General features: G+C 30.7%; 6 protein-coding genes and 1 pseudogene across 7 annotated transcripts, besides 1 other annotated feature; 2 read left to right on the forward strand and 5 right to left on the reverse strand.

Moving 5' to 3' along the window:
• Positions 1 to 4,220: 4,220 nt before the first annotated feature.
• Positions 4,221 to 14,250: part of a mobile genetic element that runs on past the window's edge.
• On the reverse strand, positions 4,895 to 5,779 carry TVAGG3_0537620 (integrase core domain containing protein family; the record flags this gene model as incomplete). The annotated part of the gene is made up of 1 exon (XM_051237791.1): positions 4,895 to 5,779. One exon carries the CDS (start codon positions 5,777 to 5,779, stop codon positions 4,895 to 4,897), a length of 885 nt encoding a protein of 294 aa, XP_051095615.1.
• TVAGG3_0537630 (keratin-associated protein family) lies at positions 6,105 to 8,084 on the reverse strand (the record flags this gene model as incomplete). Its single annotated transcript, XM_051237792.1, has 1 exon — positions 6,105 to 8,084. A coding segment is annotated over one exon (1,980 nt), but the record flags the coding sequence as incomplete, so codon positions are not given.
• Positions 8,309 to 9,166, reverse strand: TVAGG3_0537640 (annotated as a pseudogene). Its single transcript has one exon. A coding segment is annotated over exon 1 (858 nt).
• On the reverse strand, positions 10,202 to 10,843 carry TVAGG3_0537650 (uncharacterized protein; the record flags this gene model as incomplete). The annotated part of the gene is made up of 1 exon (XM_051237793.1): positions 10,202 to 10,843. The coding sequence occupies one exon, from the start codon at positions 10,841 to 10,843 to the stop codon at positions 10,202 to 10,204; it is 642 nt and encodes a 213-aa protein (XP_051095617.1).
• Positions 11,267 to 12,121, reverse strand: TVAGG3_0537660 (protein of unknown function, DUF4106 family; the record flags this gene model as incomplete). Its single annotated transcript, XM_051237794.1, has 1 exon — positions 11,267 to 12,121. One exon carries the CDS (start codon positions 12,119 to 12,121, stop codon positions 11,267 to 11,269), a length of 855 nt encoding a protein of 284 aa, XP_051095618.1.
• Positions 13,263 to 13,790, forward strand: TVAGG3_0537670 (protein of unknown function, DUF4107 family; the record flags this gene model as incomplete). Its single annotated transcript, XM_001299104.1, has 1 exon — positions 13,263 to 13,790. The coding sequence occupies one exon, from the start codon at positions 13,263 to 13,265 to the stop codon at positions 13,788 to 13,790; it is 528 nt and encodes a 175-aa protein (XP_001299105.1).
• Positions 13,911 to 14,237, forward strand: TVAGG3_0537680 (uncharacterized protein; the record flags this gene model as incomplete). Its single annotated transcript, XM_001299105.1, has 1 exon — positions 13,911 to 14,237. One exon carries the CDS (start codon positions 13,911 to 13,913, stop codon positions 14,235 to 14,237), a length of 327 nt encoding a protein of 108 aa, XP_001299106.1.

The following is a 14,250-nucleotide window of genomic DNA, read 5'->3' on the forward strand; positions in this document are numbered from 1 at the left end:
ATTTAGGGTTCATCTCTTACACCCATCTGACATTTCATTCAGATTTTTTTGCAAAATATGTAATAAATAGTTCTTTATCTTTTTATCAATTTTTTATTTATATTTATTTATATTTATTTAGGGTTCATCTCTTACACCCATCTGACATTTCATTCAGATTTTTTTGCAAAATATGTAATAAATAGTTCTTTATCTTTTTATCAATTTTTTATTTATATTTATTTATATTTATTTAGGGTTCATCTCTTACACCCATCTGACATTTCATTCAGATTTTTTTGCAAAATATGTAATAAATAGTTCTTTATCTTTTTATCAATTTTTTATTTATATTTATTTATATTTATTTAGGGTTCATCTCTTACACCCATCTGACATTTCATTCAGATTTTTTTGCAAAATATGTAATAAATAGTTCTTTATCTTTTTATCAATTTTTTATTTATATTTATTTATATTTATTTAGGGTTCATCTCTTACACCCATCTGACATTTCATTCAGATTTTTTTGCAAAATATGTAATAAATAGTTCTTTATCTTTTTATCAATTTTTTATTTATATTTATTTATATTTATTTAGGGTTCATCTCTTACACCCATCTGACATTTCATTCAGATTTTTTTGCAAAATATGTAATAAATAGTTCTTTATCTTTTTATCAATTTTTTATTTATATTTATTTATATTTATTTAGGGTTCATCTCTTACACCCATCTGACATTTCATTCAGATTTTTTTGCAAAATATGTAATAAATAGTTCTTTATCTTTTTATCAATTTTTTATTTATATTTATTTATATTTATTTAGGGTTCATCTCTTACACCCATCTGACATTTCATTCAGATTTTTTTGCAAAATATGTAATAAATAGTTTCTTTATCTTTTATCAATTTTTTATTTATATTTATTTATATTATTTAGGGTTCATCTCTTACACCCATCTGACATTTCATTCAGATTTTTTTTTGCAAAATATGTAATAAATAGTTCTTTATCTTTTTATCAATTTTTTATTTATATTTATTTATATTTATTTAGGGTTCATCTCTTACACCCATCTGACATTTCATTCAGATTTTTTTTGCAAAATATGTAATAAATAGTTCTTTATCTTTTTATCAATTTTTTATTTATATATTTTTATATTTATTTAGGGTTCATCTCTTACACCCATCTGACATTTCATTCAGATTTTTTGCAAAATATGTAATAAATAGTTCTTTATCTTTTTATCAATTTTTTATTTATATTTATTTATATTTATTTAGGGTTCATCTCTTACACCCATCTGACATTTCATTCAGATTTTTTTGCAAAATATGTAATAAATAGTTCTTTATCTTTTTATCAATTTTTTTATTTATATTTATTTATATTTATTTAGGGTTCATCTCTTACACCCATCTGACATTTCATTCAGATTTTTTTTGCAAAATATGTAATAAATAGTTCTTTATCTTTTTATCAATTTTTTATTTATATTTATTTATATTTATTTAGGGTTCATCTCTTACACCCATCTGACATTTCATTCAGATTTTTTTGCAAAATATGTAATAAATAGTTCTTTATCTTTTTATCAATTTTTTATTTATATTTATTTATATTTATTTAGGGTTCATCTCTTACACCCATCTGACATTTCATTCAGATTTTTTTGCAAAATATGTAATAAATAGTTCTTTATCTTTTTATCAATTTTTTATTTATATTTATTTATATTTATTTAGGGTTCATCTCTTACACCCATCTGACATTTCATTCAGATTTTTTTGCAAAATATGTAATAAATAGTTCTTTATCTTTTTATCAATTTTTTATTTATATTTATTTATATTTATTTAGGGTTCATCTCTTACACCCATCTGACATTTCATTCAGATTTTTTTGCAAAATATGTAATAAATAGTTCTTTATCTTTTTATCAATTTTTTATTTATATTTATTTATATTTATTTAGGGTTCATCTCTTACACCCATCTGACATTTCATTCAGATTTTTTTGCAAAATATGTAATAAATAGTTCTTTATCTTTTTATCAATTTTTTATTTATATTTATTTTAGGGTTCATCTCTTACACCCATCTGACATTTCATTCAGATTTTTTTGCAAAATATGTAATAAATAGTTCTTTATCTTTTTATCAATTTTTTATTTATATTTATTTATATTTATTTAGGGTTCATCTCTTACACCCATCTGACATTTCATTCAGATTTTTTTGCAAAATATGTAATAAATAGTTCTTTATCTTTTTATCAATTTTTTATTTATATTTATTTATATTTATTTAGGGTTCATCTCTTACACCCATCTGACATTTCATTCAGATTTTTTTGCAAAATATGTAATAAATAGTTCTTTATCTTTTTATCAATTTTTTATTTATATTTATTTATATTTATTTAGGGTTCATCTCTTACACCCATCTGACATTTCATTCAGATTTTTTTTGCAAAATATGTAATAAATAGTTCTTTATCTTTTTATCAATTTTTTTATTTATATTTATTTATATTTATTTAGGGTTCATCTCTTACACCCATCTGACATTTCATTCAGATTTTTTTTGCAAAATATGTAATAAATAGTTCTTTATCTTTTTATCAATTTTTTATTTATATTTATTTATATTTATTTAGGGTTCATCTCTTACACCCATCTGACATTTCATTCAGATTTTTTTGCAAAATATGTAATAAATAGTTCTTTATCTTTTTATCAATTTTTTATTTATATTTATTTATATTTATTTAGGGTTCATCTCTTACACCCATCTGACATTTCATTCAGATTTTTTTGCAAAATATGTAATAAATAGTTCTTTATCTTTTTATCAATTTTTTATTTATATTTATTTATATTTATTTAGGGTTCATCTCTTACACCCATCTGACATTTCATTCAGATTTTTTTGCAAAATATGTAATAAATAGTTCTTTATCTTTTTATCAATTTTTTATTTATATTTATTTATATTTATTTAGGGTTCATCTCTTACACCCATCTGACATTTCATTCAGATTTTTTTGCAAAATATGTAATAATAGTTCTTTATCTTTTTATCAATTTTTTATTTATATTTATCTATATTTATTTAGGGTTCATCTCTTACACCCATCTGACATTTCATTCAGATTTTTTTGCAAAATATGTAATAAATAGTTCTTTATCTTTTTATCAATTTTTTATTTATATTTATTTATATTTATTTAGGGTTCATCTCTTACACCCATCTGACATTTCATTCAGATTTTTTTGCAAAATATGTAATAAATAGTTCTTTATCTTTTTATCAATTTTTTATTTATATTTATTTATATTTATTTAGGGTTCATCTCTTACACCCATCTGACATTTCATTCAGATTTTTTTTGCAAAATATGTAATAAATAGTTCTTTATCTTTTTATCAATTTTTTATTTATATTTATTTATATTTATTTAGGGTTCATCTCTTACACCCATCTGACATTTCATTCAGATTTTTTTGCAAAATATGTAATAAATAGTTCTTTATCTTTTTATCAATTTTTTATTTATATTTATTTATATTTATTTAGGGTTCATCTCTTACACCCATCTGACATTTCATTCAGATTTTTTTGCAAAATATGTAATAAATAGTTCTTTATCTTTTTATCAATTTTTTATTTATATTTATTTATATTTATTTAGGGTTCATCTCTTACACCCATCTGACATTTCATTCAGATTTTTTTGCAAAATATGTAATAAATAGTTCTTTATCTTTTATCAATTTTTTATTTTATTTATTTATATTTATTTAGGGTTCATCTCTTACACCCATCTGACATTTCATTCAGATTTTTTTGCAAAATATGTAATAAATAGTTCTTTATCTTTTTATCAATTTTTTATTTATATTTATTTATATTTATTTAGGGTTCATCTCTTACACCCATCTGACATTTCATTCAGATTTTTTTGCAAAATATGTAATAAATAGTTCTTTATCTTTTTATCAATTTTTTTATTTATATTTATTTATATTTATTTAGGGTTCATCTCTTACACCCATCTGACATTTCATTCAGATTTTTTTGCAAAATATGTAATAAATAGTTCTTTATCTTTTTATCAATTTTTTATTTATATTTATTTATATTTATTTAGGGTTCATCTCTTACACCCATCTGACATTTCATTCAGATTTTTTTTGCAAAATATGTAATAAATAGTTCTTTATCTTTTTATGTTGCCTCTTCTATCTTCATCTCTTATCTGCCATACACATTTTGCAACTAATGTAACAAAGTTATCGTATGTCTTAAACTCCCCCGATTTATATATGTCAGAGATGTTCTTATATACCATGTCGCAATCTTTGTCCATAACTTTATGGTTGCAATGAAAACCAAGGAATTCATAATTTACTTTACGTATGAATTTCTTAATTTCTACTGAGTCAGTTGCTTTGACTTCAATTTCGTCGAATTCAGGAATAGTTAGTTTTTGCTGCTGAATTTCAGGTAGTTTAGGCAAATGGTCGATGAGGTCCTCCATTTCATAAAGATACTGTTCATTTGTTTCATCTTTCGCACTACAGTCTAAATTACTTGTTAAAAGTTCTTGCTTTATCTTCTGGATTTTTGTTTCGAAAGTATATGAAGAAGGAATGAAGTTTTTCATTTCTACTAACATTGACGTAGGATTCATGACTAACGAGTTTGGTGCTGTTGTTGTGGACAGAGTCCCGCCGTTCGCAGCTTGAATTGTTGTTGTGCCGATTGTTGAAATCATATCTTTTATACAAAATAAAAAAATAAATAAAAATAAAACTAACTTTATTTTTTCTATCTTAAGGAAATTCATGAAAATTCACGAGGGTGAAAAAACAGGTGAAATCTCACCTCTTCACCTAAACATTATTTATGACAAAAATAAATGGTACCATTAATGATATCATGACTGTTCTCATTCATGTCTGATTTACATCTAATGAAAAAGTTTAGAAGAATTTTCTTATTCTTATTTTTCTTATTTTTATCTTTCCAGTACTCCCGCTCTAATGGTCCCAGATGTGTTGGCTTTGACTCTCTCAAGTTCTTAGATGGTATAACATCTTCAACGCCTCCTTCATATCTTACTTTATAAGTGTCATCGTTTATGTTATAGCCAAGTATTTCAATAACCACTCCTCGCTTTGCTTCGTCAATGGTTTCAGCAAGTTTGCCATTACTACTTTCAACTAATTTATGACGAGGGTAAAACGCAATAGAGTCGTCAGCAGCTTTTATAAGATATCCATTACCTTGCGTAGAGTCTACGATATAATAGTTTCTACTTAACCTTAAACGTTTCTTTGTCAACGGTTTGTCGTCAAGAACTACACGAACTTTTGTACCAGGAATGAGGGTAAATTGTGTTGAATTTCTGATATTTTGTGTTTGACTTCGTTTCTTTTGTATATACTTTTCTTCTTGTTGTTGTGTCATTGAATTTGGTGTATGTCCTGTTGTAGAATGTGTTGAGGAATTATATACTTCGAGAAAATGTTTCATTGTTTCTTCGGTAAAGTCTCGCTCTTGGTTTAAATCTCTGAGCGTTCTTATGAAGCGGTTTATGATGCCGAGTATGTTATGGTTATGGTCTTCAGTAGTGTAGTGAGTTATGTTATGCTTAATGAGAAATTCTGTGATTTCATTGCTGAGGTATGCACCGTCTTGGTCTGAAGTTAATGAAGTGGGATGATGTTCTGCCACGAACGTCTGCAAAACTCTTAACACTTCATGAGTTCCTTTATTCCTCATTGGATATGCATATGCTTTGCGAGTGTTAACATTAATGAAGATGAGGAATGGTTTATGTCCTCCTTTTCTGCTTTGAACGAGAGTGTCAAATTGGTATGCGTCAGGAGCGTTGGAGTAAATTGGTAAAAAGTAGTCGTAAGGGTTTATTTTTGTTTGATGTACAGCATTTTTGTCAAAGAACCTTTTCACTTCAGCTCTGTTAGTAAATCCCCAACTCTTTGCAGCTTCATTGAACTTCTTAAATGACCTCCATGGATGTTGTTCGAATACTTCTTTCAAGCTCATTTATGTAAAGTTAAAGATTTTATTCTAGGCTCAAGCGCGTTCAATGAACGCGGTACCATGCGAATACAGTCACAAATGGTGGCATATAATCTGCACCCGAGCCTGTTAGATTTGTTGTGAAAGTGTGTGAATGATTACCTCCCGGTTCAGTTGGTCGAAAAATCTTTTTTGCTGAATTGTTATAAGATGGAGATAAAACATCATTGCCAGCTTCATACTCTGAGTTGTATAATGGGTGGTCTCTTAATGAGTGGCTATGGTCTCCAGAAAAGTTTGTCGTTCCTGTATGAGTGCGTGGGGGTAAGTTTGCTTCTTTAATTTTCTTCGAACCTCCTGTTTGCTTTGAATATCTAGCACAGTATAAGAATTTATCTACAATCTGCTTCCACGTACCAAAACCTAAAACTGTTGCTGGATTTGTTGAATTCATTGACGTATAAATAGAACCAACAGGATATATGGTTTGAAGTATTTCAGTCTTTAATGTTTGAAGCTCTGTTTTGTCAGCTTTCTTATCTAACATTGCTGGTAGTTCGTATGCTTCAAAGTTTCTGGCATGACCTTCAATGTTCATACATTTTTTATCTAAATTGTTAAGAGTATCTTTTACACTTGTACTCGGATTCTCTAAAGGTGCACTTGAACCCAAATCATAGTTCAATATTATGTCGTCTGCTCTAACAGTAGTGAAGGATTTATGTGTATGTTCTTTGTCAGCTTTCTTATCTAACATTGCTGGTAGTTCGTATGCTTCAAAGTTTCTGGCATGACCTTCAATGTTCATACATTTTTTATCTAAATTGTTAAGAGTATCTTTTACACTTGTACTCGGATTCTCTAAAGGTGCACTTGAACCCAAATCATAGTTCAATATTATGTCGTCTGCTCTAACAGTAGTGAAGGATTTATGTGTATGTTCTTTGTCAGCTTTCTTATCTAACATTGCTGGTAGTTCGTATGCTTCAAAGTTTCTGGCATGACCTTCAATGTTCATACATTTTTTATCTAAATTGTTAAGAGTATCTTTTACACTTGTACTCGGATTCTCTAAAGGTGCACTTGAACCCAAATCATAGTTCAATATTATGTCGTCTGCTCTAACAGTAGTGAAGGATTTATGTGTATGTTCTTTGTCAGCTTTACTATTTAATGTAGCTTGAAGTTCATTTATATCGGAGATATTGTGTTTATGAGATTTCAAAACTTTGTTCGTTGCGTCAAGTTCATCTTTGTCAGCTTTACTTTTAATAGCATCTTCAAAAGTTATTTTTGCCTTAACTCTCAAAGTAAATCTTGGTTCAACTAATACACCGTTAACAAAGAAACTAGAGGCATAAATTTCATCGTTATAACCAAATGCTTCTGGTGCTTTACCTGTGTCATACTGTACAGTACAACGTATGTCATAACCTTTAGCACGAATGTATTTATATCTTCTTTCATTAGGGTCTTCCGTCTTCACTTCTTCATCCCGTGTTAAATATCCATGGTAGTCCGTTATAATCTGTTCATCTGAACTTATATAATGAACATGGTTTTTATCTGCTTTTTCGGCTAATTTCTCTTCTATCTCATTTATTTCAAGTTCATGCCTACCACCACCTCCCGAAGAAGTATTTTTCTTCAGCTCTTGAAGAACATCCACTTCGCCATCTTTGGTGTCAATAATGAGACTTTGAGTTAAAACCTTTCCTGTCTTAATGGATGTTTGTAAAACTTCTTCTTCACCGTGTTCGGGGTCATGGTCGTCGTCATATCTTGTGAAATCAGAGATGTTGTCATACATTAAGCATATCTGTCTCAAAAGTTCTGCTATTTGAAACTGGAACGAAAGATATACAGAACTTTCATCATCTCCTAAAGTCAAGTCTGCTTTCTTAAGTATTTCTTGAATGTATGCAATGAGAACAGAGTACCTTGGAAAATATTCGAACAATATTTCATTAGCTGTTGGTTTTGGTGGTTCCTCTGGAGTTTCTGTTGTTTCAGTTCCTTCTGTAGGTTCTGTTGGAGTTTCTGCATCTCTTGACTTCAATGCTCTTGCTCTCAAAGACCTAAATGTTAGAGCACCAGATTTTACAAAGGACTTTATAAATGCTTTAATAGTTCCTGGTAAGTTATTGTTAGCATTAAGTAAGTTCCTTATGCTTCCATCATGTACGTCCATAGCACTATGTAAAAAATCTATACTTTTCTTGTAGTCAGCAATAGACTGACTGTGATTTTTTAAAGATTTGTCAATACCTTTAAGCCAATCTTCATGCATGTCTGATACTGAGCCAAGAATATCATTTGCTTCCTTTAGTGTATTTTGTGCTTCTCGTAAAGTATCCAATCCCGTACGTGCATTGTTTGCTATACGTCTTACAGTATCTATTTGACTCCTTGTTTCTTGCATCCAACCAGATAAAGTTTTAATAGTATCCGAACCATTTGAAATGAAGTTCAAAGCATTTTTAACGTCATCTAAAACTTCTTCACCAAGTACTGCCCATATCTTTCCGATTTGGTATTGAAGAACTCCATATGAAGCAGCTGTTAAACCAGTATTTATAAGGTTCCATATCCATGATTTAGCAGTTTTTCCATCCTTTCCATCTTCACCATCCAAACCGTTTTCGCCTTGAGGTCCTTGTATTCCTTGTATTCCTTGTGGTCCTTGAGGTCCAGTGTCACCCTTCTCTCCTTTCAGTTCATCTTTATGTTCGTTATAATATTCTAATGTCATAAGGTGTACATCATTACTGCTACCAGCAACGCCGAGAATTTGTTTCTCATTCATGACTAAATTCTTTAGGCATTTAATGTTGTCGTCAAATCGAAAGCTCTTTAACAATTCAATGAGAACATTTAATACTTTCACTAATGAGGCATCTACTGTAGAATTTATATATTGCACCGTTCCATCATTTATGATAGGAACCTTGCTTGTTGTAATGAATGGGTCATAAGTGTTAAAAGTATCGAAATCAATGACTTTTTTAGTTTTCCATCGTCAATGACTAAATCATTGCCTTCAATGGTTAAAGTTGAGTTTTCGTTTAGTAGTTCATGTGCTCTTCTTGCTTCATTTGTTTCATACGCATATGCAGCAATAGTCATATTTTAATGAGAATAAAATGTTGTTCTATTTACAAAGTACAGACCCGAATGAATACGGAATAGTAAAACTACAAACAAACTTAGGTCTTCAGAATGAAGCGCTTGCTTTCAGAGTTGTTGACTTCAATACTATCGCAACTTTTGTCATAACAGATGAAACAGATTTCATAGAGATTGAAATAGATGACAAAAGAAGTGTTATAACATTTCCTAACAGAGCTGGGTATAGAATAGATAAAATTGCTGGAGTCATAAATACTCTCATAAATGAAGAAACTATTGACAACATAGATGTCGAACTCTCTTCTGAGGGAACATTGAAGTTCAGCAGCGAGAAAGAGTTTAAGATACCAAGAATGAGTCATAGAGTTCAATTGCTTCTGGGAGCATACCATATGACATTTCCTTTGAAAAGTGTTGACAAAACGATTGAGATGAAATCTGTTCCATACGTATGTTATGGCAACTGTTTGTACATTGAGTCAAAAATAGCTAATGTCACAGGTATTTCAGGAGTTAATAGTAAAGGTTCAGTAGAATATAAGTCTTTCTGTTATGAAGTAAATTCAATGTTCATTCCAAACGTTCCTGTCATAGCAACTCATTTAGGTAAATGGGTTCGCATTAGTCCTCATAATTTGAAAGACATGCAATTCAGACTTGTTGACTTTCAAGGAGAGCTTGTAGAACTGAAGGCACCAGTGCGAATGACTGTTGAAGTTGACTTTTTAGAAAATATTAAATGCAACAGCTTACAAGAGAACTCAGAGCTAAAAATATAAAGTATGAATGTTATGTATTAGGTCATGAACTTTGGTTGTTGCTGTTTGATGAAACAAATGAGTTAGTTATGTCAGTCAAGAGAACAGAAAAATATTGTGTTAGTGAAAACTGCACCAAGTCAATAAGATTAGGTTTGCATTATGAAGATGAGTTCGATACTGTTGAAGAAGTTTTGGATAGATATTACAAATTGCTAACTTGAAATTTTTTGACTGACGGCGCAAAGCGCCAAGACCGAAGGTCCTGACTGCTTTAATTTACTAAAACATATTTCAAGCAAAGTTTATATTCTGTTGAAAGTTTTGTATATTCATTCGAATATTTATACTTAAACTCAACTCCTGTAGTTCCTGGTGTTTCAATGATGCGGATGTTACCTATTTTCATGAATAGTGGAGTTTGACCACAGCATTCGATTTCAGGGTCGAGATAGTCAATGACACATTGTTTCCCTGTTATTCGTGATATAACATTTTCTAAATCCTCCTTTGTTAGAATTATTTGGTTCTTGCTTATAAGATTTACCAAAAGCTTCTTATCGTCTTTGAGTAAAATTGTTTGGTATAACTGAAGAAGGTAATGGTCTACGTTATCTGAAGGATTTGTTTGAACATTTGTGTAAGGGTTGTCGTTGGCTTCTCTTGAAAGAATTTGGTCCAGTGGTGGATACTCTAACTTAACATCTGATGTAGTGTTAGCGTTTGAAGCTGTGTTTAAATTCACGGCGCCATGCTCCAAGACCGAAGGTCCCGACTTAAGTTCTGGTTCTTTTTCTTTCAAACACTCCGAACTATAGTTCTTTATGACAATATTGTTTGTCGTTCGTGAGTCAACATTTGATGTTGGTTCAATTGGAACATTAACGGCACCAGCTAAGATGGATTTGCTTCTCATTTCATATAGAATAAAAACCTTTTATATGTATGAAATGAACAATATACTTGACAAGGGTTTGAATGTAAAGCTAACGAATGAAAATATTGTTGAATTCACTGAGACAGGCGCTGTGTATAAAGATGTAGAACTACTGAACAAAAGAGCTAAGGGAAGAAGCAGGAACATGAACAAAGGGTGGAAGCCTATAAAAATTTATGTCAATGATGGCTCAGGAAGTTCAAACATAAAGTATGCAGAAAGTTATAGAGTTTATGCTCTCAAAGGTGAAAAGCCTTCATTTAAGAACAGCTATTCTAACGCATATCCTCAAAAGCTAACGGATGGGGAAGTGGATGATATGAATGACAGCAAAAATATTAACAGAAATGGCGACAGAGATGCATGGAATTTGTTTACCATCAGTCAATTGAAGGTTAAACTTTAAAACAATGTTGGTCGTTCCCATGGAATATTTTTGACTTTAATGGTATTAGTCATGATATGAATCTCAAGGTATGAACGAGGAGAGATGAGAGACTTATATGCTTCCCAAATTTCTTCAAAAGGTAATGTTATACCTGACTGTTTCCAAATGAGTTCAATATCATAACGTGAGAAACCTTGAAAGATAACGAAGTCAGTTATGAGACGTTTTATGTTTAAAGCTAAAAACCTCCATGTTTGCATAAGTATTGCTACAGTTAAGTGGTAATGTCTGACTTTAGTAATGATGTTAGCTAATGGTGAGTCTGGTTTTGACACTAAACCTTTTCCGGCGAAGTCGTCGCAAACGAGCAGAGTGTTTGAAGGATATTTTTTGAAGGGGTATTTTGAAAGTTTTGACAGAATGTAGTTTGTAAGTCGTTTCATATCGTAAACTCCTGAGTATTGACGTAAGTGGTGTTTGTCAATAATTCTTTCCATCTCCTCAGAAGTCTTTTGCATTCCTGACTGTATAAATTCAACGATGGCATAATATTTCCTCTTACGTCGAATGTAACGTTGAAGAAATTCAATGAGTTCACTGTCTGGAACTTTAACGACAGAGGCTTGAACTTTTGACATAAATGTTTTCGCTATTGAATCCATAGAGTCTGAAGTTGCTGATATAATGATTTGGTCATAGTAAGAGTCGTTTCCTAAACGCTCTGTTATGAGTATATGACGAATTAAATTAAATGTCTTACCTGAACCCATCTTTCCACAATAGAAATAAACACCATTTGAACAGAACTCATAGTCCTTACTGAAAGGAAGAATGAGAGAAGAGTTAAGTTTGTCTGTAGTTTCATTCATGTCTTCATCTACGTCATGTATTAAATGCTTCATTTTATCTCCATTAAAAATGCAAGTCAGAAATATTCAGAACATAGCACCGAGTCTAACTGACAAGAGTATAAAGATATACTATGAACATGTTATGATGAAACCAACCAAAATTCAAGAAAGTCAGTATACTTATGAATATCCAAGACACTGGGTAGAGTATGTAGGAGGTGAGAAAGCTATTGAAATCAGACAGGTTCGAATTATTCCAGCAGGAAGAACAATATTATTGAAGAACTTTAATGTTTTGAGATATAATGATGAAACAAAGAAGCAAGATAGTTTTCCTGTTGCTGTGTATGTGAACCTAGATACAGGAGATGACATGAAAGTTTTTAATACAAAGCTTCAAACGGTAGTGAGAGAACAACTGACTGCGGAAGGGCATCCATTACCTTCAGAAGTTACCATAGCATATAATTTTGAAACAAACTCGATAGATTTTAAAGTCATCTCTGCAAAGAAGTCAGGTTTTACATTTAATGAAGCAGATGTATATTCGAATGAAAACTTCAAAGCTATTGCATGGTTAGATAATGACGATTGCTTTAAGAAAATCTTTAAATACAGTGACTCAACGATGTCAATAGATGACCTTCGTGGAATGTTACCATCGACGTTTACAGTAGAAGGTTCAGCAGGATTGCTTACAAGATTGTCAATTGGTGGTATTTGGTCTCGTGAGAACATTGTTATAAAATCCAGTATAAGTGAATTTGCTGAAGAATCTATATTATGTCTTTCAAACTACATGTATTCGCCGCCGAAGCATTATAGTATAACAAACTTTGTCAGTAAGTTTAACATAAGACTTGTCGAACCTTCTTCAATGAAAGATGTTGTGCTACCTAAAGATGGAAAGGATGGACTCATTATTGAGATGATTTTAATAGCATATTAAATGAGTTTGTTCTTGAAGGTCATTCATGATGAAATAACTGTTGTAGAAGATGTTAGCAATTGTTCAGACATTTTGAAGCGTATAGATGATATAAGAAATAAGTTAGATAGACCGCAAAGCGGTGAGAACGTTTATGTTTCATTGACTTTCTCCAGTAACGAGAACTTTTATGAGATAATATTGAAGAGAGATGATTTTAATATGGTGTAAATGGTAGCTTGGGCAGCTTTAGGCGCAATGGGAACAAAAGCATTAGCATTTGGAGCAAAAGCACTTGGAGCTTATGACGCAGTAAATAAAATGAGTGGAGGAAGGGTTTCGAAGACATTAGATGCAAATAAAGGGAAGATTGGAGGCTGGGTTGCAAAGAAGTTAAGATTAAATAAAATAGGGCTCATAAATAAAGCATCCAATTTGGTTGCGACTGAGACAGAAAATGCTTTAGGAAAGGACGATGAGTTTGCAAAACACGCAAAAGACTTTAATGACCAGATGAAAGGTGAAACAATGCATTTAAATAGAGTCGATGGAACTAAAGAAAATGTTTCTTCTCCACTAGTAGTTCTTCCGTATGGTCCCTATGGAATGTATGGAAACCCTTACGAAAGACTATTTGACCCATTGACTGGTGGAAGTAACTGGTATCATTACGGCCGAAGAAGAAAGACAGTCAAGTTGGAGACAGACGTGAAGAAAGCAACTAAAAAGAAACCAAGGAAGAGAGTTATAAAGCAATGAATTCAACCGGGTGAAAAAACAGGTGAGATCTCACCACTTCACCTAAATTTATTTTTGTGCTATGTTTTCATACGTGTGAGGGTGGTGATATCATTAATTTTTAAGTTTATTTTTATATAAATGACGAAAACTATTGAGATAACAAACTACAACGGTCATGAGTTCAAGAATTTGTTCTTCGTTCCTCGTGAAAATACATTCTATCAGATACGAGGGAGAAAGGGTAAAGTTAGTTTGAGCGTTTATGAAGGAATGAAGAATGGAAAGTTTATACAAGCATACGATACAAACGGTAAGCGTGTTTCATTAGCTTTGTTAAAACTTACTAACATTTATTTTGACAGTGACTTTGACTCTGACGATTGGAGCGACAGCAGCGATACTGAAGAATATGAAGTATTGTGTGAAGCACAGCAATGGGAGGAGTTGCAATACTTTTGTAAGTGAGAACGTTTATTTT

Source organism: Trichomonas vaginalis, chromosome II (assembly GCF_026262505.1).
Source record: "Trichomonas vaginalis G3 chromosome II, whole genome shotgun sequence".
Classification (NCBI taxonomy): Eukaryota; Parabasalia; order Trichomonadida; family Trichomonadidae; genus Trichomonas; species Trichomonas vaginalis.